Source organism: Amphiura filiformis, chromosome 8 (genome assembly GCF_039555335.1).
Source record: "Amphiura filiformis chromosome 8, Afil_fr2py, whole genome shotgun sequence".
Classification (NCBI taxonomy): domain Eukaryota; kingdom Metazoa; phylum Echinodermata; class Ophiuroidea; order Amphilepidida; family Amphiuridae; genus Amphiura; species Amphiura filiformis.
This window is the reverse complement of record NC_092635.1, coordinates 11,363,053-11,390,624: the sequence shown is the minus strand read 5'-3', so window position 1 is coordinate 11,390,624 and position 27,572 is coordinate 11,363,053. Positions and strand designations below refer to the sequence as shown.

Here is a 27,572-nt window from a genome sequence, read left to right as displayed (position 1 = left end):
GACAAGCGGTTCAGTAAATATGATAGGATATGAGGTACATCCTTGCTGTACCTCTTTTCTTGTCATAAATAACGAACCGCTTGTCTTGGGTCACTGAAATTCCAGTGTAGTAATTGGATTCCCTGCCCCTATAATACAGATAACTTTTGTTGCCACTGTGTTATTAGTTTTTGAGAAAAATGCAAAAATATACAAAAATTTATGGAGGGTTGTAGTACCCCCTTAAGAGATCACACCACTAAATCAGTTCCAACCCTATGAAGGCTGATGTGCCTATTTTGTGGTGATAGTTGTGCTCTTTGGATGTTTTTCTTATCATCCAAGCATAAAATAATAAAAAAATATTACAATTCTGACATTTTAGGAAGCTTTTTTAGTTCCATGCACCAAATGACGTCACAGCATAGAGGCGCTGAGATGTAGGCTTTGGTATGGTTTACATCATGTTCAATGCACCACTGCGAAAAATCGAGCCACTCAACTACCAAAATAATGGTGGTTTTAGGGTAGAATATATCACAATCTTTAAGAAAATGATTGTTTTGAATGCCCTAGCACGTTCTAACCATGAGAAAATGACGATTTCTTACGTACCTCTTAATACATAAAACAATAGGAACTTGATTTAGTGGTGTGACCCCTTAAGACCGAGTTCGGTTAGGTCTGGCAGTTGCAGTAACGTCTGATTTCAATTTTGTGCTTTTTCAGTTGTGTGACCATCATGGTATCATGGACGGAGTAAAAGAAGGCACCCTTCAAGCATTTTTGACTATTTACAAGCAAGATTCATTAAGAAAACAGCAAACAAGAAAAGCCTTTAAAAAGGGATGCTGGGTTTCATTAGTAATTTCAACTACATGACATTGCCTACTTGACAATAGATCTGGATATATAAACATTTGTCTCAACTTTCACATGTGTCCTGTGACTAGATTAAAAACATCTGAAAGGTTGAGAAGCAGAAACTTAGGCCCTGCCTGATTATTATATCTTAATGTTGCTATCTTCAGTAGATAGCGCATGATTAGCAATGCACATAGGACTGCATTAATTTGACTCAGAATTATATTTAAACTTGAATTATTTCACTTTTAATTGGTCAAGATATGCTAAGAAAGACTGAATATCATGTAAAATTTCTAGACCCATAATTTATGCATGATTATGCCAAAATCTACTCATTTGAAATTTAATCTAATTGAAAATTTAGGCTGATTTTTATTCATTTGTATGCGTACATCACTCATATACAGATTTCTATCCCCATAATTATGTAAATTTCTACACAATTATGTAAACTTATGCATGATTATGATAATTTCTGCTCATTTTAATGGTTAATGCCAATTTATGCATGATTATGCCAATATCTGTTATTTTGAATTTTAATCTTATTGAAATTTTAGGCTGATTTTTATTCATTTGTATGAGTACATCATTCATATACAGATTTCTATCCCCATAATTATGCAAATTTATGCATGATTATGATAATTTCTGCTCATTTTAATGGCTAATTTAATTGAAATTTTAGGCTCATTTGGAATAATTTTGTATGCGTACACCATTTCTATAGATTTCTAGACCCATAATTATGTTAATTTATGCACACTTATGCAAATTTCTGCATGATTATGATAATTTCTGCTCATTTTAATGGCTAATTTAATTGAAATTTTAGGCTGATTTGGAATAATTTTGTGTGCGTACACCATTCTTATAGATTTCTAGACACATAATTATGTTAATTTGTGCAAACTTATGCAAATTTATGCATGATTATGCCAATATCTGCTCATTTTAAATTTTAATCTGATTGAAATTTTAGGCTGATTTTTATTCATTTGTATGCGTACATCATTTATATACAGATTTCTATCCCCATAATTATGTAAATTTCTGCACAATATGCAAATTGATGCATGATTATGATAATTTGCGCTCATTTTAATGGTTAATTTAATTGAAATTTTATGCTGATTTGGAATAATTTAGTATACGTACACCATTCTTATAGATTTCTAGACCCATAATTATGTTAATTAATGCACACTAGCTTATGCAAATTTATGCATGGTTATGCCAATATCTGCTGATTTTAAATTTTAATCTTATTGAAATTTTAGGCTGATTTTTTATTCATTTGTATGCGTACATCATTCATACAGATTTCTATCCCCATAATTATGTAAATTTCTGCACAATTATGCAAATTTATGCATGATTATGATAATTTGTGCTCATTTTAATGGTTAATTTAATTGAAATTTTAGGCTGATTTGGAATAATTTTATATGCGTACACCATTCCTATAGATGTCTAGACCCATAATTATGTTAATTTATACACACGTATGATGCAAATTTATGCATGATTATGCGAATATCTGCTCATTTTAAATTTTAATCTAATTGAAATTTTAGGCTGATTTTTATTCATTTATATGCGTACATCAGTCATATACAGATTTCTATCCCCATAATTATGTAAATTTCTACACGATTATGCAAATTTATGCATGATTATGATAATTTCTGCTCATTTTAATGGTTAATTTAATTGAAATTTTATGCTGATTTGGAATATGTGTATTTGTATGCGTACACCATTTCTATAGATTTCTAGACCCATAATTAGGGGCCTATGTTAATTAATGCACAATTATGCAAATGTATGCATGATTATGCCAATATCTGCTTATTTTAAGTTTTAATCTACTTGAAATTTAAGGCTGATTTTTATTCATTTCTATGCGTACATCATTCATATACAGATTTCTATCCCCATAATTATGTAAATTTCTACACAATTATGCAAATTTAAGCATGATTATGATAATTTCTGCTCATTTTAAGGCCGTATAAAATTAATGTTTTGGTTCTCGTCCCTCCCTCCTCAATTTCTGGGATTTGTCAGATTTTTTTTTTTTTTTTTATAGATTTTTCAATTATTTTAGACTTTGGAATGATTTATGAATTTTTCATACATATAAATAAGTTTATTAGAGAACAAGGACCACTTCCAAGTCTTTTTGTGGTACTCTAGGGGGTTTATACCTCAGAATCTCACATTTGAAAAAAAAAGAAGTGCCTCATCGTTTCCTCGAGCACTGTTGGAAAAGACCGAAAACTACAGACAATGCTGATTTTACACTGGAAAAAAAAAAAAAAAAACCTCCTCCTCATCAATTCATGAAAATCATCTGGACGAGAACCAAAATATTAATTTTACACGGCCTAATGGTTAATTTAATTGAAATTTTGGGCTGATTTGGAATAATTTTGTATGCGTACACCATTCCTATAGATTTCTAGACCCATAATTATGTTAATTTGTGCAAACTTATGCAAATTTATGCATGATTATGCCAATATCTGCTCATTTTAAGTTTTAATCTACTTGAAATTTAAGGCTGATTTTTATTCATTTCTATGCGGTTAATTTAATTGAAATTTTAGGCTGATTGGGAATAATTTGTATACGTACACCATTCTTATAGATTTCTAGAGCCATAATTATGTTAATTTATGCACACTTATGCAAATTTATGCATGATTATGCCAATATCTGCTCATTTTAAATTTTAATCTAATTGAAATTTTAGGCTGATTTTTATTCATTTGTACGGGTACATCTTTCAAAATCAGATTTCTATCCCCATAATTATATAAATTTCTGCACAATTATGCAAATGTATGTATGATTATGATAATTTCTGTTCATTTTAATGGTTAATTTAATTGAAATTTTAGGCTGATTTGGAATAATTTTGTATGCGTACACCATTCCTATAGATTTCTAGACTCATAATTATGTTAATTTGTGCGAACTTATGCAAATTTATGCATGATTATGCCAATATCTGCTTATTTTAATTTAATCTAATTGAAATTTAACGCTGATTTTTATTCATTTGTATGCGTACATCATTCATATTTCTATCCCCATAATTATGTAAATTTCTGCACAATTATGCAAATTTATGCATGATTATGATAATTTCTGCTCATTTTAAGGGCTGGGGTATGAACGTTTGGACAGTATTTATTTTGGGACATTAGAGCACATCAGACATATCGAATTGCATTCTGAATACGAAGAAAGTCATTCTGATATCAAATAATTTTGATTTTTGAAATTCGCAATTTAATACACATTTTATGGCAAATCATTAAAATTGATATTTTTGATATTTAACAGTACTTGAAGTAAACTTTATAAATCTGATGATTTATACTTAATGTGTATGTAGGTGGGATGAAAAGCCGACGATCAATTGAAAATTTCGACCTTTCGTATTGAAGATGTGGTTTTTTTTACCAAAAACACCCAAAAAAAAAATTAGGTCTTTTTGGGAAAAAAATCCATATCTTCAATATGAAAGGTCAAAATTTTCAATTGACCGTCGGCATTTCCTCCTGCTACATACACTTTAAGAATATATCATTAGATTTATATAATTTACTTCGAGGACTGTTATATATCAAAAATTTGAAAAATATCAATTTTTATAATTTGTCATAAAATTTGTATTATATTGTGATTTTCAAAAATGAAAATTATTTGATATCAGAAAGACATGCTTCGTATTCAGAATGCAATTCGATAGGTCTGAGGTGCTCGCATGTCCCACAAAAAATACTGTCGAAACACAATAAACGCTCATTTTAGATCCCTTAAAGGCCCATATAAAATTAACAGATGTGGAAATAGGAGTATAAACTGACCAGTAGATACCACTTGTAGTCCTACTAATTCATGGCATATTGGATGGCCTAGGGGAAAGTTAGCCCATATTAGCAAGACTATCCTTGCCTTCAAGGTGAAACAAACCTACTCATGTTGCCCTCTGGCCATGGGCTGGCCTGGTGTCAGATCTTACCCAGGGAAAGATGACATTCCATATGCCTTTAATGGTTTATTTTAATTGAAATTTTATAATATTTTTATAAAACGACTGGAATTTTAGATTGTCAGAAAAAAATACAACAGCCTAAGTCCAGTTTGATCAGCCATGTGTTTTGATTCCCGTCATTCGAATTGATATGTACAGACTTATGCTACATGGCGGCGTACACGTATTGGAAGGTAAGCAGTTTTTGTTTACATCTTGGATGCTTGTTTTGGAAGGGTTTCACCATTTGAATAGTACTAAAGCTTAAAAAGGGATCTAATATTATTGTTGCAGAATAAGATTCTGACATCGCGCATATGTTTACATGATTTTATTGTCACCAATTAGCATGTTGAAGTTTAAGCTTACTTGAAAAAATATCATTAATATTGTGATTGCAATGTAGACTGCGGAACTCATCAGTCCACAATGATAGTCAGTCACTTATCTTTTGGTCGTTATATGACTATCATTTGAGTTCTTACCATACATCTTCCGAGCTGCAGTTTCAGACAATAGCTTTGGATTATTGGGGCAGAGGTTATCGTTTGAATTCTTTCATGCATGCATGACCACTGAAGCATAGTCAAGCCTTCGTACAAGCAGGAACTTATACGATGTCCTCATTCACAAACTGGTACTATCTGTCCATCGTATAAGCCTGTTACCATCTGCATCTGCTGATATACTGCCCAACACTCCTTGTTGCTGTATGCAGGTGGAGTAATCCGAGCAGGGTTTAGTGAGTGCGCAAGTTATGATTTAGTTTCTTAAGTGTTCATAGAGTTGTTGCTTGAATACTTCTTGGTCAGTTGCTGATGTGATGTGAAAAGGTAATTGGTTCCAATCGACTATGGTCCTTGGGAAAAAAGAAAACTTGTAGCAGTCTTTCTTCATAGATATACGGTGGTAGGTGTTGTTTATGTTGACAAATCTAGATGAACGTGTGGTCGGGCGTAAGATGGTTCTTGCCGGGATGGATAGGTGACTGTGTACTGCGTCATACAGCACATTCAGGCGACGCTCCTTCCTCCTCAAAGAGAGAGGATCCCACTTTAAGGCGGTGATCATAGATGTAGGACTGCTTGTATACTGGTAGTCATTGAAGACAAATCTGGCTCCCTATATGTGTGGAATAGGGAGACATGAAGTCCATGTACAAAGACCAGAATTACATTTCAAATGTACACCAAGGTATTCTTCCCTAACTATTTCACTTACCATGTCACTGTTGCCCTAAACATCTTTGAAGTAAGCTTCCTTGGTTGTATTATGTCTCTGGAAATTTATTGGTCCAAATTTGTAGTCAATAATCCTGAAATTATGTGTCCTGCTTGTAAGCTACACCATGCTTCAAATGGTGTTGATCAAATCTGGCTCTCTTGCCTCTCAAAATGTCTGACAAAACAATCCCTAACTTTTAACCTTTCATAAAGACATGTGTTATTCTACCAATACCCCACAGAACAGAGACTGTGACTATGAGGTTGATATCATGACATCACTAAATATGACACATCAGCAGTTGAAGCATGTGCTGACCATGTGCAGGTGAATGAACATGTGGACTCTCAACCAGTCTCTTGTTCAGCATGAATTGGGCTATTGACTACACATGGCAGTGCTATCAGGCCTTGTGCATGTGTCTAAGGTCTGAAAGGTTATGATTTTGGGTCATGTTGTGAACATATACAATGGACATGTACAGCTGAATTTGTCATGTGGATATTTAGACTTTTATCAATAAAGTAAGTACAAATTGGGGATCATATTTTTCAGATATGGAATAAGGACTTAGAGTGCATTTTGAAAGTGGTATGTGTGTGGGAATTTTTTATAACTGGTGCAGTTATCATGTTTTGAAATATACACTCTTTGACAGCTCTCTCCGTACCTGTTTGAATGCCTGGTTATACCATGTACCCATACACTAGGTATGGGTACATGAGACCAGGTATACATGTACTGGCTCCCCTGCGTTGGATGGCTTCTAACTGAGTAATCTGATCTTGTGTATATATGCATCCCAAACAGCGGCACTATATTCCAGATGAGGTCTTACGAATGTGGTGAAAGCCCTGGCCTTGGTTCTTCTTGAACAGATGGAGATGTTGCGTCGTAAGAAGTCTAGACTACGATTGGCAGAGGCAGTGATCTTGTCCACGTGATGGTTCCATTTGAGGTCAGACGTAATTTCAACTCCCAAGTAGGTATGGTTTGAAGTCTCCTGAAGGATGGATCCTCCCAACATGTACTTATGGGTAGATGGGTTCTTAACATGAGTCACTTTCATGACGAAGCATTTCTCCGTATTGAAGGCCATCTGCCACCTAGTTTCCCATGCTCTTAGGGTGTTGAGATCTTGTTGCAGCTGCTCTGCGTCCTCTGGTCCACCGACAGTTCTATAAAGAATGCAGTCGTCTGCGAAAAGTCTGACAGATGACGAGATGTTATGAGGCAAATCGTTTATGAAAAGTAGGAAGAGCAGGGGACCCAGAACAGTGCCCTGGGGAACTCCTGAGTCGACATGGATCCACTCCGAGTGATGACCGTCAACAACCACTCTTTGATGGCGCTCTTTTAAAAAGGATGATTTTTTCATTTGAATGTGTTCCCTCTGATACCATAATGGTTGATTTTCATGAGTAATCTGTTGTGGGCAACTTTATCGAACGCTTTAGAAATCCATAATCACGCGTCCACCTGTTTCCTCTTGTCAAGCGCTTGAGCCAGGTCGTGAACTGTCTGAATGAGCTGTGACTCGCAAGAATGTTTTCTGCGGAAGCCGTGCTGTTCATCACACAAAATACCATGCTGGTCAAGGTGATCCATTATGCATGAATGAAGGATATGTTCTAATGTCTTGCTGCATATCGATGTCAAGGACACAGGGCGGTAGTTGGAGGCTTTCGTCCTATCTCCTTTTTTGAAGATGGGGCTGATGTTTCCTCTTCTCCAATCTTCCGGCAAACTTCCTGTGTCAATTGATCTCTGAAAAATGCAGGCAAGGGCGGGTGCAATCTCTTGAGCATATTCTTTGAGAATGCGAGCTGGTAGATCGTACCGTACAGTACCGGCCCATATCTCTTACATCAATTGTGTGCAAGATCATGGAACACATCATTCATAGTCAGATCATCAACCACCTGGATACCCATGGACTTCTTACGGAGAGACAGTTTGGATTCAGGAAGAAACACTCGTGCGAATCACAACTCCTTTTGACTGTCCACGACCTTGCTAGAGGGCTATGTGATAAAGAACAGATCGATGCCATCCTTCTGGACTTCTCAAAGGCGTTCGACAGGGTACCACATGAGCGTCTCCTCCTGAAACTCAACTACTACGGTATTCGTGGTCCCCTGCTATCATGGATCCGTGATTTCCTAACTGATCGCACTCAACAAGTCATCTTGGAAGGAAAGAAAAGCAACCTGGCAAATGTCACCTCAGGCGTGCCCCAAGGAACGGTCCTAGGACCGCTTCTTTTCTTGGTCTTCATAAATGACTTACCGGACTTCGTCACATCTGACATCAGAATCTTCGCTGATGATTGTCTTCTGTACCGCCCAATTAAATCTCAAGCGGATGTCACTGGAGTTCAGAATGACCTCGCCAATCTTCAAGTATGGGAGAGTAAATGGTTGATGTCCTTTAACCCTGACAAGTGCGAAGTGTTAAGAGTTACCAACAAAAGGAAAAACATCATCCAAGCCAATTATACCATCCATGGGTCTTCGCTACGCATTGTCGACGAAGCTAAATATCTGGGAGTCACTATTCAGAGCAACCTCAACTGGAAACCGCATGTAAATTTAACATCACCAAGAAATCAAATAGCACCCTGGGCTTTCTACGCAGAAATCTACGGAAGTTCCCACCAAAAATCAAGGAACAGGCTTACAAGACGTATGTTCGACCAACGCTTGAGTTCGCCCCTCCGTTTGGGATCCTCACACCAAGGACATGGTTTCTCAATTAGACATGGTGCAAAGGCGTGCTGCTAGGTTTGTTGAATCCGATTACCATCCTAGACACAGTGTGAGCCAGATGCTTTGCGATCTCCAATGGCAGTCTTTACATGAACGCCGTGCACACAACAAAGTCACCATGTTATACCGGATTGTTCACGGTCTAGTCGCCATTCCAAGTGGTCCACCCTACTTCATTCCAGCTACTAACACAACTAGAGGTCACCACATGCAGTTTAGACAACAACACTGCAGAATCTAGTCTCACCAGTTTTCCTACTTCCCGAGCGTCATTTGCCTGTGGAACAAACTACCAGCCTCAGTCGTATCTGCCACATCTTTGGAGATCTTCCGAAGCCGGCTGAATCCACTGACGCTTCGCTAGACTGGAAGAGGGACGTTTTTACTCGCACATCAGCACCGCTCAAGTTTATCTGCACTCAGTGAAATTTGTGTTTCTTCATCTTCATCTTCATTCTTCATTCTAAGAGGACTGTACTTTATGGAAGAAGAAAAAGAAGGAATGTGGTGAAGGAATATTACACAGTCAAGAATAGGCTCCATCATTTTTGTGTTATGATCCCTCCCAGTCTCCCAAAACATCAAAAGCGTTGCACTTTTACTTACTTAAGACTGTCCTTTTTCATATATTAAACCCAGACAAAGTAGGGCCAACCTGCCTAGAAATGGTCAAATTTTGGCAAGAAATATCTCTGTGTAATCCTATGCAAGTCCATTCCTGCTGTATGGAAAGTGTGCTGGAGGCTTAAATACTTTCCTGCCGCTTGCCACTGCGGCAAGCGGCAGGGCATTTCAACCAATGACAAGCCTTTATTGTGTCCGTTGCGTCAAATGGAAACACCTATAAGTTTTAAACACATTTGTTAGTCAGCCAAATTCGCCTAGAACACAATGCATATATTTACATAGAAATATAAAAGAACTGGCCGGTCAAGGAAACCTACATAAATATGTTGTCTATACGGTACTTCACTTGAACCCAAATATATTGATTTTTTATGGTGATCACTCGCACATGGAATTTTAGAGGGATTTTGATAGCAGTTCCATTAAAAAAGCTGCTATCAACATGAGGTCTAAGATCTAGAAACACCACCGAAATGCTTTGTGGGGGGAATTTTGCTAGCTGAATCTTTTTGATGAAAGTCAATCTTTGACAAGATGTAACTTTGCTATGGAAAGTGCTATGAAAAAAAGGTTTTCAGTTTTGGCTTTCTTTACTCAAGGGCTTTGATTTGATATATAAAATGATGCAGTTTGATGGCAAATTTGAATTCACCTGGCATACCTACATGAATGGCATCATGTCAGAAATTAATATTTTATTCTGGGTCTGATTATTCACGGTGAATGTGAGTTCTGTTCATATAATTATAAACCAGTCTAAATGAGAATTAAAGCCCACTTCAAGTTTTTGGCCCGATATTGAGCCAAAGTTTGACGCCTGCTAAAAGTCCTCACATAATCACCTGCCCGACCACCTGGCCAGCTACAATTGGACATCGAACAATATCATTAGAAAAATGAAATGGGTAGTTACTGTAATGGTTTGTTTTTTAAATTTAGATTTATTGCCCAGCCTGAAAATATCCAGAAAGGAAGCTAAAATATAGAAATTAAGAACATATTTTCTTACTTGCATTACAGGTTCAGCATTTCGTTTCACAGTGCAAGAATCAATCTTGATTCTTGCAGAATACATTTGCAGGAATCATTTGATTCTTACAGATCAACTTCTGTGTAAACTATAAAAGTTTGCGAGAATCATCTCTGATTCATGCAAATCTGTAAACTTACAAGAATCTTTTCGCAGATTCTTGCCGAAATTCTGACCCTGCGTTGCATAAACAAGATCAGTCCTCGTATCTACATGTAGTTACCATGTCAGACCGTCTCTCCTGCGACTATTGCCACTAATTTAAACTTGTTTGTTTTATTCCACACAGGAACATTTGTAAATGGAGCGTTCCATAAACCTCTGTTCTTCTTTTGTCAGACTACAATGAGTACTGAGACTGACGAGACTCGGCAAAGTTTATTACTTGAACAAGAGTCTCGGCATACTGCAAATCAACATACACATACAGAAGGAGCCAAAATGCCCAACAGAAAAGGACCCTCAGGGGCCAGTAGACTCAAGAAGTGTATAGGTCTGTTCTTTGAAATTCTGTACTGGCTTTTGACATTGATATTAGTACAATTCTGGAAAGCATGTACTGCAGTGGCATTATCACTAATGTTGACATATTGGTTATGGGGAGGATGGGCTACATTTTGTCTGATGATTGCTGCACTTATAGGTAAGATCTAGCTGAGCTAGCCAGTATGTCATTTTGAGTGGAGTACTTGTCTATAGGTGTGCTAGGCAAAAGGCATTCACTGCTCAAGGCTTAGAACAAATCAACATAATTTTATGGTTATATGATATATCAAAGAAGAAAAACCATAGTAGTAAATATAGAAAGTGAAAAGAGATTGGTGATTTTGAGAACTTCAGTCAAAGATGAACAAGGAATTGGAAGAGTATCATCATTTTCATCATCATCATCATCGTCATCATCATTAGTGGCATAGATTTCTTGTTGTCATGGGGGGGGGGTGGAAAAAATTTCTTGATGTATAGTGAATGCAGCACCTTTTGGCAACAGAATAAGTTTATGGTACAAATGCGCATGAAAAATTTTGCCATATTGAAGCTAAACTGATGAAATATGGTGCAAAATTGGAATGAATTGGTGCATAGTTTTGTATATATATCTTTGTTTGTTGTTCACATTTATGTTTCTCATTATTGTAAAGTATGCTGAAGCTTGTGGATTAACATATGCCGGTCAGCCGGTGTGTAGCACATTATAAATCACTGTGCTCTTTGTTTTTAATTTGCAGGTATCTTTTACAATCTTCAAGATAGCGTTCTATATTTTCCTAATGAGCCTGAATCATCTAGATTATATGTACCTCCAGCTACTGCTCTTGGCATTCCATTTGAATATGTAACAATCACAACTCCAGATAAAGTCCATCTGAGTGCGGTGCTATTCAAACAAAGAGCAGAACTAGCTCCTGGTGTGCCAACTATAGTATTTCTACATGGGAATGCAGGGAATATAGGGCATAGGTAGGTGCAATATTAGAATAGGCTTAACTTTATATATATAAATTATAAACATATAGAATTCAACACTTGCTTCTGTTTAGATTAACAGTATATTGAAGCCAAAGACATTAGACGGGGAGAACTAAGTCTGAAGAGTTCAGATGTAAAATGTGATATACACCATTAGTGCCTTAGTGTGACTTTTGCCCTGAACTGATGTAACATTTTCCACCCTGGTGTATCAGTGAGGTCAGTGTACATTTCATTAGGCACATTTTTATGTACCGTAACTAGCGGAAGCTCAAAGGGCTCAAAAATTTATTTATTTATTTATTCATTTATTTATTTTTTTGCATTTCCGGAATGAGATGATGATAATTTGTCATAAAAAAGAGCCAAGCAAATTTTTAGGAGTGGGGGATGCCCTGTAGATGATATGTTAAATTCTTTAAATTGGATTGAACTTTCTGATAGATGGTGTAATCACATGATTTTTCTTACCTTTAAATGTATCAAAAATATGTGTCCTGAATATTTGATCGTTCGTAAATATAATTCTGACAGTGGTAAACGTACATTTATTGTAAGAGCTGCAAACTTATGGAACAACTTGCCACCATCATATTGTGTAAACCTTTGAAACTCTTGTCTTTGCATCAATTCAAGACAAGCATCACTACTACTGGTGAATTATAATAATATAATTATATTATTTGTATTTTTAGATTTATATCGTTCATGTACTTGAGATACATTTATTTTCTTTCACACTTGATATTATTGATGTTTTTGTATAAATTACTAAATATCATGTTATTTTGTAAATATTCTGTAAAAATGTTGTAAATATCATTGTATGAGGGCCTGCATGGAAAGCAGTGCTTGCCACTGAAGTAGTTTAAATCCCTCAATAAAGATTTCACAAATCAAAACCGGCAGCCTATTTCCCGGACAAACCCCCCTAAATGTTCAATACCGCACACAAGCCCTCGGCCACCTGTCCAAGGACCCAATGGATTTTCAGGAAATGGATATGTTGCCCATTTACACCCCTGATTATATATTTTAATGTGTTTTTTGACTTGACACAAACCTTACGGTATTCACTCTTAATATTACCCTCCCTAATCAGTAATTATAGTTACAAAGATATTTCTTTACAAACATAACAATATTGATACAACCCTACACAAGGCAGCTTTTGCATATATCATATTTTGCATCTCAACTCTATATTTGTATATACACCAATGTGTAATACTCTGGGAAATGTGCCATAATGGATTGTCACTCTTAGGAACCAAACTATGTATGATGTTGCCTTAGAATATGTATAATGCACTAGTCAGTACTACACACACAAGCAAGCATCAGTAAAGTTTGTCGGGCACTGTGTTAGAAATACATGTAAGCCAACATTTTCAAATGCCATTCAGACTGTTAGGTTTGAAATCTATGGGCCCTTGTCAATTTTTAATGACCTCAACTCAATTGTAGAATTGACACTTGGTATATAATCATAATACAATATTTCAGGAGTCAGCAAGGAGTCAACTCCATTTTGGCCATTCTAAAAAAATGGGATGAAGATAATGGTCCCGGCATTGACTTATGTAGTTAAGTCTATGTTTCACTGGCCATTGATTTCAATGGGGTGCTAAATGGAGTTACTTCTATGTGTTTATTGGAAAGTGCTCATGTTTCTGAGTGCTCATTTTTGCAAAAAATGGAGTTACGTCTTTGTGTCACTGACCCCTCAATTTATCAAAATATTTTATCAGTTTCAAGATTTTCATGTTATACTGGTCCATATATATGTGACATTTTATAAGACAAGGGTTAAGATTTCATAAATAAATAACAGGTGAATAAATATATACCGTATTCATTCCAATAAGCGCCCAGGGCGCTTAAAAAAGTCATTTTGGGTGGGCGTTTATTTTTTGCCTGGTTTACCTAAATTTTCGTAAGGGGTGTTTATTAGAGACAAATTTATGTATGTTATAAAAGGGTCCTGGGATGTTCTAGTAGCTTTTCTGATGTAGAAAATGTATTGCAAGTTTACACAAGACTTGCAGTCCTCCAGCTAATTCACGATATCAATGTATATCTGCCACTTCAACATTGATGGTACCCTTTTAGCAAATTGAAAATCCCCTGGGTGGGCCCTTATTGGGGCATGAGCGCTTATTGGAACAAATACAGTAATGCAATCAAAATAGCCGTTGGAATTGATGTAGACAATGAGTCTATCTTGCTGACTTCAAGTGACTTGGTAGCTATATTTTACAGGCTCGTAGCCTACCATAACAGCAGGCCTGCAATGATTTCCACTGGCTTTGGTAGCAATATTTTACAGGCTCGTAGCCTACCATAACATCAGCAGGCCTGCAATGATTTCCACTGGCTTTTAAGGGCTTGTCCAATTTCTAACAATATTAGTCAGGAATGTTTTTAAACATGTTAGATTGTTACCAGTACTAAGTACATGAATTAACTTGATTTCCTCTTTGTTTCAGGTATATGAATTTGCATGAGCTTTATGCAATGTGTGGGTGCAATATTTTAGCTGTAGATTATAGGGGTTATGGAAAAAGTGAAGGAGTACCAAGTGAAGAAGGTAAATAGATTTTCATTTGGTTTGGTTATTGAAACTTGCTCATATTTATTTTTTATGCCTCGCCATAGACTGCTGCAGGTTCATGAAATTTGGTGGGAACGACTACTGTAGGAAGAAAAAAATGTCACGCCATTTTGGGGTCATCCAAGGTCATCCGAGGTCAAATTGCCATAGATTGTCACAGGTTCATGAAATTTTGTGGGGACGACCACTGAAACAAGGCAAAAATGTCACGGTCATTCAGGGTCATCTGGGGTCAAATCGCCATAGACTGCTGCAGGTTCATGAAATTTGGTGGGAATGGCTACCTTAGTGAGGTAAATAATGTGAAGGTCATTTTGGGGTAAAGTGAAATTGCACCGGTTAAAATGATGGGCGTCAAGGTGGAGCATTGCGGCTGACGCTTTGCGGCGAGCACCGCGCACGTCCAGAACCGCTAAATTCTAGTTTATCATTCAATAAGTAATTAGGTAATAATAAATTTTGGTAATTTCCGCATATAATAATGATGAATATTAGTTAACAATGTATAAGCCATTCCAACATAACTAACCCATGAAGTGCATTATACTAGGTAACAACCATGTCAAAAACTAGGGTATCCAGGGTTAGTGATCAGGATGCAGGGTCATGACAAAACAATGAATTGATTTTGGAGCACCCAATCTTCACAGTTGTTGACATACAGGTCTGAGCTGTATTATATATTGTACATTTGTGTGAAAATGCAGGGTCAGAAATTCGGCAAGAATCCGAGAATCCATTCTCGCAAAGATTCTCATCAATAAAATTGCAAGAATCTAAATGGATTCTTGTAAATATTTCAGTTTATCATACAAAGTTATAATGGCGAGAATCCATGGATTCTCACAAAATTCCACTGGGAGAATCCAAAAGGATCGCACTTGGTTGCGAATTTCTGACCATGAACTGTAAGAGTCAACAGCAGTATAATATGGCCCCATAGTGGTAATACATATTTTGTTTAATTTGAAAAAACCAAGAGCCTTCTCTTTGTCTTTATAGGTAGTTTATACCACTAAATATGATTAGTGTCAATACAAATAAGACAACATATTCTCTTCCTCTTCTCAGGTTTATATGTCGATGCTGAAGCAGCTGTGAACTACCTCCATTCTAGGAGTGACATAGACCAGAGCGCCATCATTTTATTTGGTCGATCACTTGGTGGGGCTGTTGCCGTTCACATTGCAGCACACAGGCATAATAGAGACAAATTAGCAGGATTAATTTTAGAGAACACCTTTACTAGTATACCAGACATGGGCAGTGTGCTATTTAACCTTGATTTTGTCAGGTGGATGCCTTTGTGTTTAATAAAAAATAAGGTAAGTTAGATCTGGATTTTAATTGTATGTGTATCGTGGGTTTGGGAATGGTGTTTTAGAAAAGCAGCCTGGGCAGAATTCTTCTCACAATAGTTCAGTACTTAATGATGATTCTCATAAAGGAGTACATTTAATACTAGTATGAAAGTTCATCTCTGTTAATGGTAGACTTCATAATTAATAATTTAAACTCAAGATCTCAACACAAAAGATACCTCAAATATTCGGTCACAACTTTGACCTTCATCTGGAGACTAGCAACCCAATTTTGGGATTAGTTACCTTGTGGACATTTGACCCCAAAACTTGGTCTTATACTCTTGGTAACTTGTATCGGCCCCCGTTGAGGTTGAGTGTTGGTTGGTTGATTCTGGTGTAAATTGACTCTTTCACACTCCATTCAAAGTACTAGTATCTACATGTGTAGCATCCCGGTGAAGAATTTTGACCATGTCCAAATCAACTTTTAATTAACATTTAATATTTGTAAATTTTTCTATTTGTACAAATTACTTTGAGGAGGATAGTCTGATACAGGGCTATCAGTGCTATTAGTGTTAAGTCACTCAATCCTAAAGCTTACTTATGTATTACGTGACAAGATGCGGTCATTATACTTTTTCAATAATCTGCATTTGTGTGTGCGTATTTAATATGATCTGTGATCCTAACTGTTTGTATGTTGTTTTCATTTCAGTATTTTTCTATAAGGAAAGTCTCTAGAATACAGGTGCCTACACTCTTCTTATCAGGGTCCTCAGATGAATTAGTGCCTCCAAAAATGATGCAAGCTTTATTTCGGGTAGGATATTGTTATTATATTGTCTCAATTTGTGCAATTGTGTGCAATTAATATAATGTTTATGAAAACAACTGTAACAATACAGGAGTTGAGTTTTGAAAATAACAAGCGTGCTACAAATTGCACTTGTAGAAATGTTCAGGTGTACTGTCAGGTGTGCTATTAAATTGAACTCTGTGAGAGTTTAGGAATTGAGGTGTGCTATAAATCACACTCGGAAAGGCTAATTAAGGTGTACGATAGTGTATGAACGCACCCGCGCGCCTTAAAACTCAATGCCTGGCGATATTGTTATGTATCACCTACGAAAACAGGGTTTTTGGAACAAATAGGTTTACCTATAAATAGGAAAAAGCTCACTAACGTGAATTTTGATATTATGGTGCCAAAAAGATTAGTTTGCAACTTTCCAATCCGGAGTTATCTAAAACATTTTTTTTAAGTAGCTTTATTACTATAACTTCCAACGGAGTAGCGGCACAAAGACACATGTCCATTAGCTGCTGTATGTATAGCGTATATGATTGATATGCATGGGTTATCTCATGTATCGGACATTAAACACACGTATGGAACAGCAGGTGCGACATTTTGTCTGTGTGCCACTCGGTCATCAAGTTTATAAAATAAATCAAAATACCTGTTTCTATTAATTTTCAGATATGTGGAGCTCCATCAAAACAAATGGCCAGGTTTGAAGAGGGAACACACAATGAGACATGGCGATGTAGAGGCTATTTCTCTGTTATAAGGCAATTCACTGCAACAGTAAGTTGACAGGTTTTTTTGTGGGCAATTGCAAATATTTGCATGCATGACAATTTTCAATCTGTGCCAGATGTGAAACTTAAGAAAATCATAATCATATTTAAAAACACCAGCACATACCTGTGTACAATGATGACATGGATGGAGAGGTCAGACCTCTTATGTTGCAGAGTGCAGAATCTATAGTTTGATCAGCTCGTAATCGGCGGGCCTTATATTATCGCGGATTAATATCAAAATATTTTATTTTGAGAATTGTCTTGTGACATCTTGCCAGAAGCATCACAAATTATTAATTCAAGTCCCATACTTTGTCTACTTCCTTTATCACACAAAATATAGACCAGTCAGGTCAACTAATAGCACTTTTAATGTGGGTCTACTTTTCGGCGTATTGGTAAAAGCCTAACGTTTTCCGCCTATTAAGAGTTGATCAAATTATAAATGAAGTATTTTGGAATGAGTTTTATTAGCACTATTTGCACACTATTACGTTAGTATAGTATCCAGGCACAAGCCCAGGTACATGTATACTTGGGGCTGGTTTGCAAGAGCACAGGTAGTGGCTAGAGTATTACAGTTTGATCAGCTCGTAATCGGCGGGCCTTATAACATCGAGGATTAATATCAAAATATTTTATTTGGAGAGTTGTCTTGTGACATCTCGCCAGAAGTATTACAAATTATTATTTGAAGTCTTACTTTCTTTAACACACAAAATATAGACCAGGCAGATCAATTACATCCTACTTAACGTGGGTCTACTTTTCGGCGTAGTGGTAAAAGCCTAATAATTCGGGTTGATTACGAGCTGATCAAAGTATATGTGTGTTAAGGTCTTATTACTCAGCAGATTACAATGTAGGGGAGTGAAAGGGTTTAGAGTATATGTACAGGTTTTTAGACCTTAATAGTACCTTGATCTTGTTTACATTTGTAGGTGTGTAGACCAGGTAGCAATGTAATGGAGCCATCGCCATCGCCAACGCCAGGACCAAGTCTTGCTGATTATTTGGGCAGAGTTAACATGCAACATCAAGATGTATGAAGAACAGATCAACAGAATGTTGATTTTGATGATAACAACATCCAGGTGAAGCTACTTAATTGATCTCTGTAATTCCTCGTAGATGTATCAAGACACCTTAGCAGCATTGAAAAGTGTATCATTTCCGGCGAGGTCAGTGTCTGACTGCTCTGATTATCACCAGCTTGTTCATCGATGACATCAAATGAGGTGCAGATAGGGTGATGATGGGATTTCATTGGCCAATCAGAACCCACATTAGTGTTTACGGTGTAAACAGTACCAAATCGGCAGACAGCTGAAGAACCTTGCTGAAAACTGTAGTTGCATGTTCACTTGCCGATCAAAGAATTCCCACCTTGTGCATGTTGTTTATGCTACATGGACCAAGTCTGTTGCATTTGTGTTGCATTCAGCGAATCAGCTCCGTATACAATTTGATTAGTGCCAAAAAAGTGGGAATTAGTCAAATTAGGGCCAAATCTGGTGTCAAGATTGAAAATACAAACAAACAACAATATCACCTATTGCAGGAACAGAGATGCTGCTATTAATGTGCAATGTACAAGATCTGCCTATTTGGTACTTATCAAAGTACAGGGTGTCTCCGGGGCCCAACAAATCTGTTGCATTCTTAAAAAGTACCTAAGCTACTTGTGTTAAGAATATGCTGATCAATTAATGGCTCAGGCTAGAAAGGGTAAAATAAAATTTGTGATTGAGATTAATTTACTTAGACCTTAAAGGCGCACATAAAAATAACAGCTGTGGAAATAGGAGTATGTAGTCCTACTACTGTAATTCATGGCATATTGGATGGCCGAGGGGAAAGTTAGCCCATATTTGCAAGACTATCCTTGTCTTCAAGGTGAAAGAAACCCAACTCATGTTACCCTCTGGCTATGGTCTGGCCTGCTGTCAGATCTTTCCCAGGGAAAGATGACATTCCAATATTCCCTAAAAATGGACGCAGTCAGCCCAAGTCTTATACCCAGTGAATCACTGGCTGGGCCAGCATAACACTGTGGTTAGAGGCTGGTGATCATCTGCGTGGCATGCGAGGGGGTCTGATGTTCGAATCCCGGGGGTACCACCATGGGCACGGTTAGGGTTAATTGGTCATTCTAGAATTGATTTTAGCTAATAGTTGGGCAAATCAATCGATCTCCCGATTGGCAAAAATTTACTTGCTACTGCTAGTGCGAAACAGATGGTGATACCCTTCCTGTGTTGTCTTTTCTTGTATGTATGTGAGCCCAGCTCTACAAAATATTTTTATACCCTGGCGAATTCTGATAAATATAACCAGCATATATAAGTTACAGCATTTTTTTCATCAGTCTTTTGAGTCAGTTTTGCAGCTCTAAATTCGGGCCTGTAAAATGGTAAAATGTGTTGTCTGACCCATTCTGCACATGGACGTAGTGTCATTAGCTATGCAAATATCAAAGTGCGTATACCCAGACTGCCGATTGAAATTCAGTACAGTGTCAATGGGGCAGTTTTGTTAGTGGCATGTAGTTCCAAATTTAGTTGTCACCACAATGAACTGTAGCCAAAACAAGTATAAAGTGTATGCAATAAACCAACCAGAACGGTATAACAATTCAAATGGTAGCCATGTTAAAGGACAGCTCTACAATAGCTTAAGATGACAGAGGGACAGGTGTCAACCATTCATACCGATCACTTGTTTTATTGTATTATCATGCAAATTGCCCCGTGGTAAGGCCTCATGGAGGACATAATTTTATTTAAATGAGGTTGAGTCTGTCATATGTGACATCATATATATTAAATGTCCTCTATTGTTAGTCGTATAAAACCAAAAATGTCAAGTCAGACACCTGTACTGAGGAGAAAGACTGTTCTATCTGTGGGCAAACAAAATGTCTGTGCTGTGATATGTCACCTGACTATAGTGTGTCTTGTATTTAGAGAATAAAGGTATTGTTTTTAGCCCCTGGAGTGCATCTATTGTCTCATATAACACAGGTGACATCATTATTTTAAGTAAAACAACGTGGCGAAGCCGTGTTGTTTACGCCAAAAATAATGATGTCGCCGTGTTATATGAGACGATAGATGCACGACAACGACTAAAAACAATACCTTTATTCTCATTCTTAAACACTTCAATTCAAATAAAAATATTATACGAATTTTAATCAAATTAAATCTACATTTTGCAAGGAATTCCCTAGGGCTTAAAATCGTCCAGTCCCGATGTTGCTGTGCGCCTCAGATTGGTCCAAATAGCGAGTATGCGTATCGCGTTGACGCACACGCGCTGACCCGTGTGATATCGTGTCATATCACACGGGTAAAGCTGGGTAAGAACCAATAAGATTGCAGGAACATTCTCAAGTGTTTAAGAATAAGTTTTAAGGGCAACTCCAATTACACCATGTTGGATGTATCAGTGGCAGATTTGAATTGGCGCATTTATGCGGTTGTGTCGCCAGCGTACGTCCAAATCATCCCTCTACACCTGTGTGTAAGCCCTGCAAGATAAGGTTAGCGTGCATAATTCGAATCTGCCACGGCAAAATCCAACATGGCATTACTCTCAACTTGAGACAAGATCGAGTATAGCTCAATACAATACATGTAATGATTTGAAGAATATAAATGTAATCTTGTATGGTTGTAAAAAGTGGTAAATTATGTTGTACAAGTTCAGGATTCTACTTGCCATTTCAATATTTTATCATGCTGAAGACTGTCTCATCAAGAAAGGAAGTTGAAACATCTATAGTGTCAGCAAAATTCTGGACTTATACAAAATAATATATGCAAGTCTTAAAGTACTGTATGAAAGTTTCAATGCAGCGAAAATATCATGCTTTACAGTATATAACCTGCATCAATACTGTTTTGTTAATATCATTAATTAGCTAATCTGATGTCAGGAGCTTGCAAAACATCAGGTAATGAAACATTTAGGTGCACCTTAAACCACTTTGTACCAGGCCTGGACCAGAGATAGATTACATATAGATTAGTCAAGTCTTCATGGCTTAATTGTATTCACCCATTGCATGGTTCCGCCATGTGCAAGGAGAGCCTCGAACTGGCATTATGCATGAATGGGAGTTGAACCAGTTATATAACATTGTATAAAGTTATGTAATTCTTCCTTTCATGTCATGCCAGTTCGAGGCTCTCCTTGCATCATGACGGAACTGTGCAATAGGCGAATGAAGCTGTGTTTCTTGCATATTCACGAGATGCAGAGTGGAGTTAGCAGTTTTGTATCTTGTACATCATGCAACTATTGTCAGTCATTACTGGAAAGTTTCACTTTTCATCTGTTTTTTTCTATAAATTTTTGGGCTGAACTGTTTCATTTTATAGTGTGAAAATTAACCTGTTAGCTAGGAGTTAATCAATACATGTGATTCTAAAAGGTGTAATTCTATGTCTTTCATTTTAAGTATGGTACATTTAATATAAACAAGGTTACCTTGACAAAAAAAGATAATATTTATGGTGCATGCCAGAATTTAACCCCCATTTTGGGGAGAACTTCAGGTTGCATTAATTTGTTTGTATCAGAATTGCATCTTTAATTGACATTGTAAGCTGTGTACTGTTATCATCCCAACCTATTGTTTGCATAATATGAAGTGAGTACGGTACCTCAGAATATATTCTTAAAATGATCATAATATCATTTTCTTATTCATTTATTATGGGCATGAATTTATTGATTCTGTATCGGCTATAATCAACTCAATAATTGTTTTCACATGTGTTAAGAAGAATTGTGCCAAAAGGGAGCAAGTATAATGTATGTAATTTAGATGATTGATACACTTGGCATACATTTATTGTAGTAAGGTTAAAGAATTAACGTACCATAAACCTAAGCTTCTATACGCAAAGTAGGGGTTAAAGGGTGTGTCGGGGAAGACTTGTGTCAGAGCAGAGGAGATGTAATAAAGAGGGTCAACAGAATTATATCCTTGAGATAATCCCGTAGGTAATCCTGTCGCATCTATTCATAGGCCTTTATTCTCAAGTAGTTAGACATCCACTTGAAATATCCTATGATGTTATGTGTGTGACCGCCCATGGTTGACCGATTTTCACTTCATTATTGAAAATATTTCCAATGTTTCTATAGAGAATTTGTTAAAAAGTACAAAACGTGTGTATTAAGGACCTGCTGCTTGGATGGGATACCACATGTGGATAATACTAGAAAGAAATCAAGTGCTGTAAAATTTCCCCCCAAATCCACCGTTTTTTGCAAATATATAAATTTCTAAAGAAGAAATTTTTAGGATTTTTTAGAGAGGTGATGATTGTTGATCTTTTCTATTTTATTATTTTATGTATTTTCCTGTCATTTCCTGCAAACCTAATAAAGATATTCTGATAATTGAAAACATTCTTCATCATAAATAATAGAGGCTGAAAGTGGCAACAAGCAGCAAAAATTATAATTTGCCATGGAACTTCAGTCATATTTTATCTGAAATCTGACAAGATGACAGGGTCTGCATACATGGTGTGCATGGCATGATGACATGCACACAATGACCTATCCCTAAAAGTAGTTAGCTGCAACTTGTGTATCACACCCATCCCGGGTTCAAACCCCATTGTGGTATTATATTGTAAAGCAGTTAAATAGGGTGATTCATCATTTACTTTGAATGAGCGGTCTCACACATATTTTGTTTGAGGATAGCTTGATCAACCTCCTCTTTATTACATATTCTCTGGTCAGAGCAATGCTGAGTTCAGGCCAAGGTGCCTAATGCCTATCTTTATTTCCTTGATGTGTAGGTCAGATTCCTTAGTAATAATTTGTTGTGGGGGTTTGTCAAGCACACTCCCCCGTACAAAAAGTCTATTTCACCTTCCCAGCACAATTATTTGTGATTTCAGGGATCGGATAGCAACGTTTGCACAGTATTTGTTGTGGGACATGAGAGCACATCAGACACACCAAATTGCATTCTGAATACAGGGAATGTCCTTCTGATATCAAACAATTTTGATTTTCGAAATTTGCGATATAATACCAATTTTATGGCAAATTATTCAAAATTGATATTTTTGATATTAACAACAGTCCTCAAAGAAAACTTTATAAATCTAATGATAAGTTCAATGATATGTACTTAAGTACATGTTTTAACACTTAAAGATAACATTTCCCCCCCCCCCCCAAAAGACTTTAAAAGTCTTTTTTGGGGGTAAATGTTATCTTCAATTTGAAATGGATGGATGGCTTTTCCTCCCAGCTACATACACTTTAAACAGGAAGCCCTGCTTGGCCAGTTCGCCACAAAACACTTACACCTGTTACTTTGATGACAGGCAGAACATAATTTACATGGATAAATTTTAACTGTGACTAATTCCCTAAGGAACCTGAACCAAAAATGGGGCTTCCACTTTAAATACATATCGTTAGATTTATAAAGTTTACTTTGAGGACTGTTAAATATCAAAAATATCAAAAATATCAATTTTTAATAATGTGCCTTAAAATTTGTATTATATCCTGAATTAAAAAAAAACATTATTTGATATCAGAAGGACGTTCACAATGCAATTTGGTATGTCTGATGTCCCACAAAAAATACTGTGCAAACGTTGCTATCCGATACCTTAATACTAGTCTTACGCCATTTTCATTCAGTGAATTTTAAAAAGTATGTTGACAACAAATGTTTACAGGAGTGCTAATTAGAGACAGTGGTGTAACCACCAAGGGGTGGATTGGAACCCTTGTTCCCCCCTCCAAATGAGTTGACCATTTGGTCATTAGGGCGCAAGTCACATTACAGAATGGACAGCAAAATGTACATTGTTTTGATTAATTTAAATTTAATTAAATTTTTGTAACCTAAAATTATTAACCATATTAATTCTGTAATAGTTCTATAATATTTTGTGATTAAGCAATGAATAAAATGAGCTGAGATGCTTGTTAAATTGATTTTCAGAGATGTTCTAAATTCTAAACAAGTGTTCAACTTCTTTTTGTGTAACATTGTATATTTAGCAATATAAAATATTTAAGCCATTTTTGACTTAAAATTTGCAAAAATTAACAGTATGAAATGAACAGATTATGAAATATTGCCGACGTTGTTTACTGTTGTTACTTATGTTGCTTCATAGACTTTTTCACGACAGTCAACAAATTGTCGACAAGCAAGAAAGAAAAAAAATTACGAGGTATGTAGCAGCATGATCCAGAATCACACAACCGTTGTGATGGATGAACAAGTTACAGAAAGTTTTAAATTCATACTTTGTTTTTCCCTTTGTTTTGTGACAATCACAGTCTTTTGGTTGTTGGGACCTTTAGTGCATTTGGTTGATCTAATTTGTTGTCTTTGTCGACACATTGTCGACATCAGGATTGATTTTTTGCCGACATGTCGCCAAGCCAAAAGCTTGCCAACAACAGCCCTAGTATGTGATAATGGCTTTCCCTTTTAGAGGCAACACCAGGCTTATAGGACCCCTACAGGCTGCAGCAGGAGAGCCATTTAAATCCATACACCCCCTATGGAAGATGCAAGTCAGGGAGTGTGAATTTCAAACAGGGTTACCTGAATGGGTGACTCCATTTAAAAATCTACAAACCCTGCATGAGAGATTAAGGTCCTGTCTTACATAGGGGGTGTATGGATTTCAACTGGAATAGTCCATTTCAAGTAAGCTATTTGTTGCTCTCCCGAGGGAGTTTAGGAGCCTGGTTAGTGGTTGAATTGCATGTTTCTATGTAAGCCTTCATGAACTGGTAACAGAATATCCTAGGTCTTCACAAATTGACAGATAAATTCTTTCAGAGGACATTTATGGGAATTTGATTCTTGTAAACTAAGGATCTTCTGTGAAGACATTTAAAATTGGCAGGAGTCAACTTTGGTTCACAAGGGATGAAATCAAAACTTGATGACCGGTGGTTACTCCGCGTTCCAATTGTTTAGAACAATAGAAACCGGCGCCAACCGGACGAAACCGGCGTCAACCGGACAAAACTGGCGATCGAGTTTTGATTTCATCCCTTACTTAATACTGCTTAATTAAAATCAATCAAATTAAAAAAAATATCGTAAAAGAAGGAAGCAATATTGACTGTTTCTTGTTTCACTTTTGTTTATTCACATTACTTTGTTGGTGCACATTGTTTGCTTTGGATATTAAATACCCAAAGAGAAAAGAGAAATATTACCATTTGTGTACATCCATATCAAAAGCGATGCACTTGTAAGATTGCTACATGTGTCTCATTTCACATACTAGCTAGGAATAAATACCAGACTCATCTCAAGAAGAGGTCACTTCCAATGATCTCCAATTGGTCACATGGTTTAGGAATGTTCTCAGTATTAATAAACTATGTGATTTGGGGATGATTTGAAGTGACCTCCACTTGAGATGAGTCTGGGTTGTATTCCTAACTATAATGTGAAATGAGACACATGTAGCAGCCGACAAGTGCATCGTTTTGATATGGATGTACACATTTTATAGTGTAATCTGTTAGAAGCTGTGCAGTCTTAACTCTTAATACATAACTTGCCTCATGTGATTTGCAGACCAAAAGTAAGTCAATAGATTCTCCAATACAGGGATATGGTGAACTTGGTGTGATAAAGCTTATCTCCGTATATAGGGTCCACATAAGTTCCCCCTAAATACTTTTTAAAATAAATAGAAAAATGTAAAAAGGTATGGGTAGCTGTATATGTTTTACACATCATTGCGTTCAGTCACAATGGTTAATTATGTAAAAAAGATACCGTTTTTAACAGTGTTAAAAGTTGAAATGAGTCCATAGAGTCAGCTCTCAAACAATTATACAGTAGGCCAGGTCTATTCATGTGTTTGTTAAGGTGGCTGTGTACTCTCAGACATGCATGTAGTAAAAGTGCAATAACTTTGTAATTATTCGCATAAAACATATAAAAGTATACATTTTATGAAGGCAAGACATCAATAAATCTTAATATAAATACAGATTTGGGGTAAAAACAACAATTTTGAAGAAAATCACAAAAAGTGAGTTTTTGGCAATATTTGTTAGGTACATCATAACAAAAAACACTCTTTCCAAAATATTTTATTTTGTTTTTAGCTCAATCTTGAGGCTCCATTCCAAAACGGTTTTTTATTTTTTGATATTGGCCTTATTTTGTGAGATATTGACCATATAAGGCATCAAAATGAACTTTTTAAAATTCAAAACGCCTATTTGCACAAAATGATGCCCAAAATCGGAAATAGACCAAAATATAAAAAATGAGAAAACCGTTTCTTGAGTCGATCATGCTTTTTACGATGATCATATTTGCTTACCTATAGATGCTGTATTTATTGAGTTATCGTGTACCTAAATCGTCATTTTACCGAGAAAATGAACATTGAAATAATGGCCGTTGAAGTTTAAAGTGGTCACATTTTGCACTTTCATCGAATCTCACAGGAGAATGCGACAGTTTTCGTTTTTGAAACTTACATTACATGAACATCGGGTAAATCCACAGCCCCTTGAGAAGTTTGAGCAAAATCCATTCATAACTTGATATTTAAATCGGGGGAAAGAACTTGAAAAAACCCACATTTTATCAGCTGAAACGGAGCCATTTGACCACTAGGTTTTTGTGAAATCAGTGCTTCCGTGGTGTTTCCATAAGATGCGCCGGCGCATACAGATAAGCGCCCGGCGATTTGTGCGTTAACAAATTGCGCGACACGCAACGCGATGAGTTGTTCTTGCAAGCGTGTACCTTGCTGGTACAACAAAGATTTTCTTTCCTTTTCAATTTCAAACACGAGTGGAATAGTGAAATAAAATCCTTAAAATATTGCAGTTGGAGTTTACAAATCTGGATTTTCATTCCTTGTATTTATAAAAAACATAACAAGGTACAAACATATCATAAAAACTCAATTTTGAGAAAGAAACAATGGCTAGAGTACACAGCCGCGTTAAAGAAAACCTGAATGCTGTGGACTCGGGTGCAACTTTTAAATTTGGCCTCTTT

The 27,572-nt window shown here is 36.4% G+C and overlaps 1 protein-coding gene across 1 annotated transcript; it reads left to right on the top strand.

Moving 5' to 3' along the window:
* Positions 1 to 5,012: 5,012 nt before the first annotated feature.
* Positions 5,013 to 18,960, top strand: LOC140158611 (protein ABHD13-like). The gene is made up of 8 exons (XM_072181771.1): positions 5,013 to 5,088; positions 10,833 to 11,186; positions 11,773 to 12,004; positions 14,503 to 14,603; positions 15,699 to 15,952; positions 16,650 to 16,754; positions 17,415 to 17,522; positions 18,463 to 18,960. Exons 1-8 carry the CDS (start codon positions 5,046 to 5,048, stop codon positions 18,568 to 18,570), a joined length of 1,305 nt encoding a protein of 434 aa, XP_072037872.1. The 5' UTR covers positions 5,013 to 5,045; the 3' UTR covers positions 18,571 to 18,960.
* The last annotated feature ends 8,612 nt before the right edge of the window (positions 18,961 to 27,572 follow it).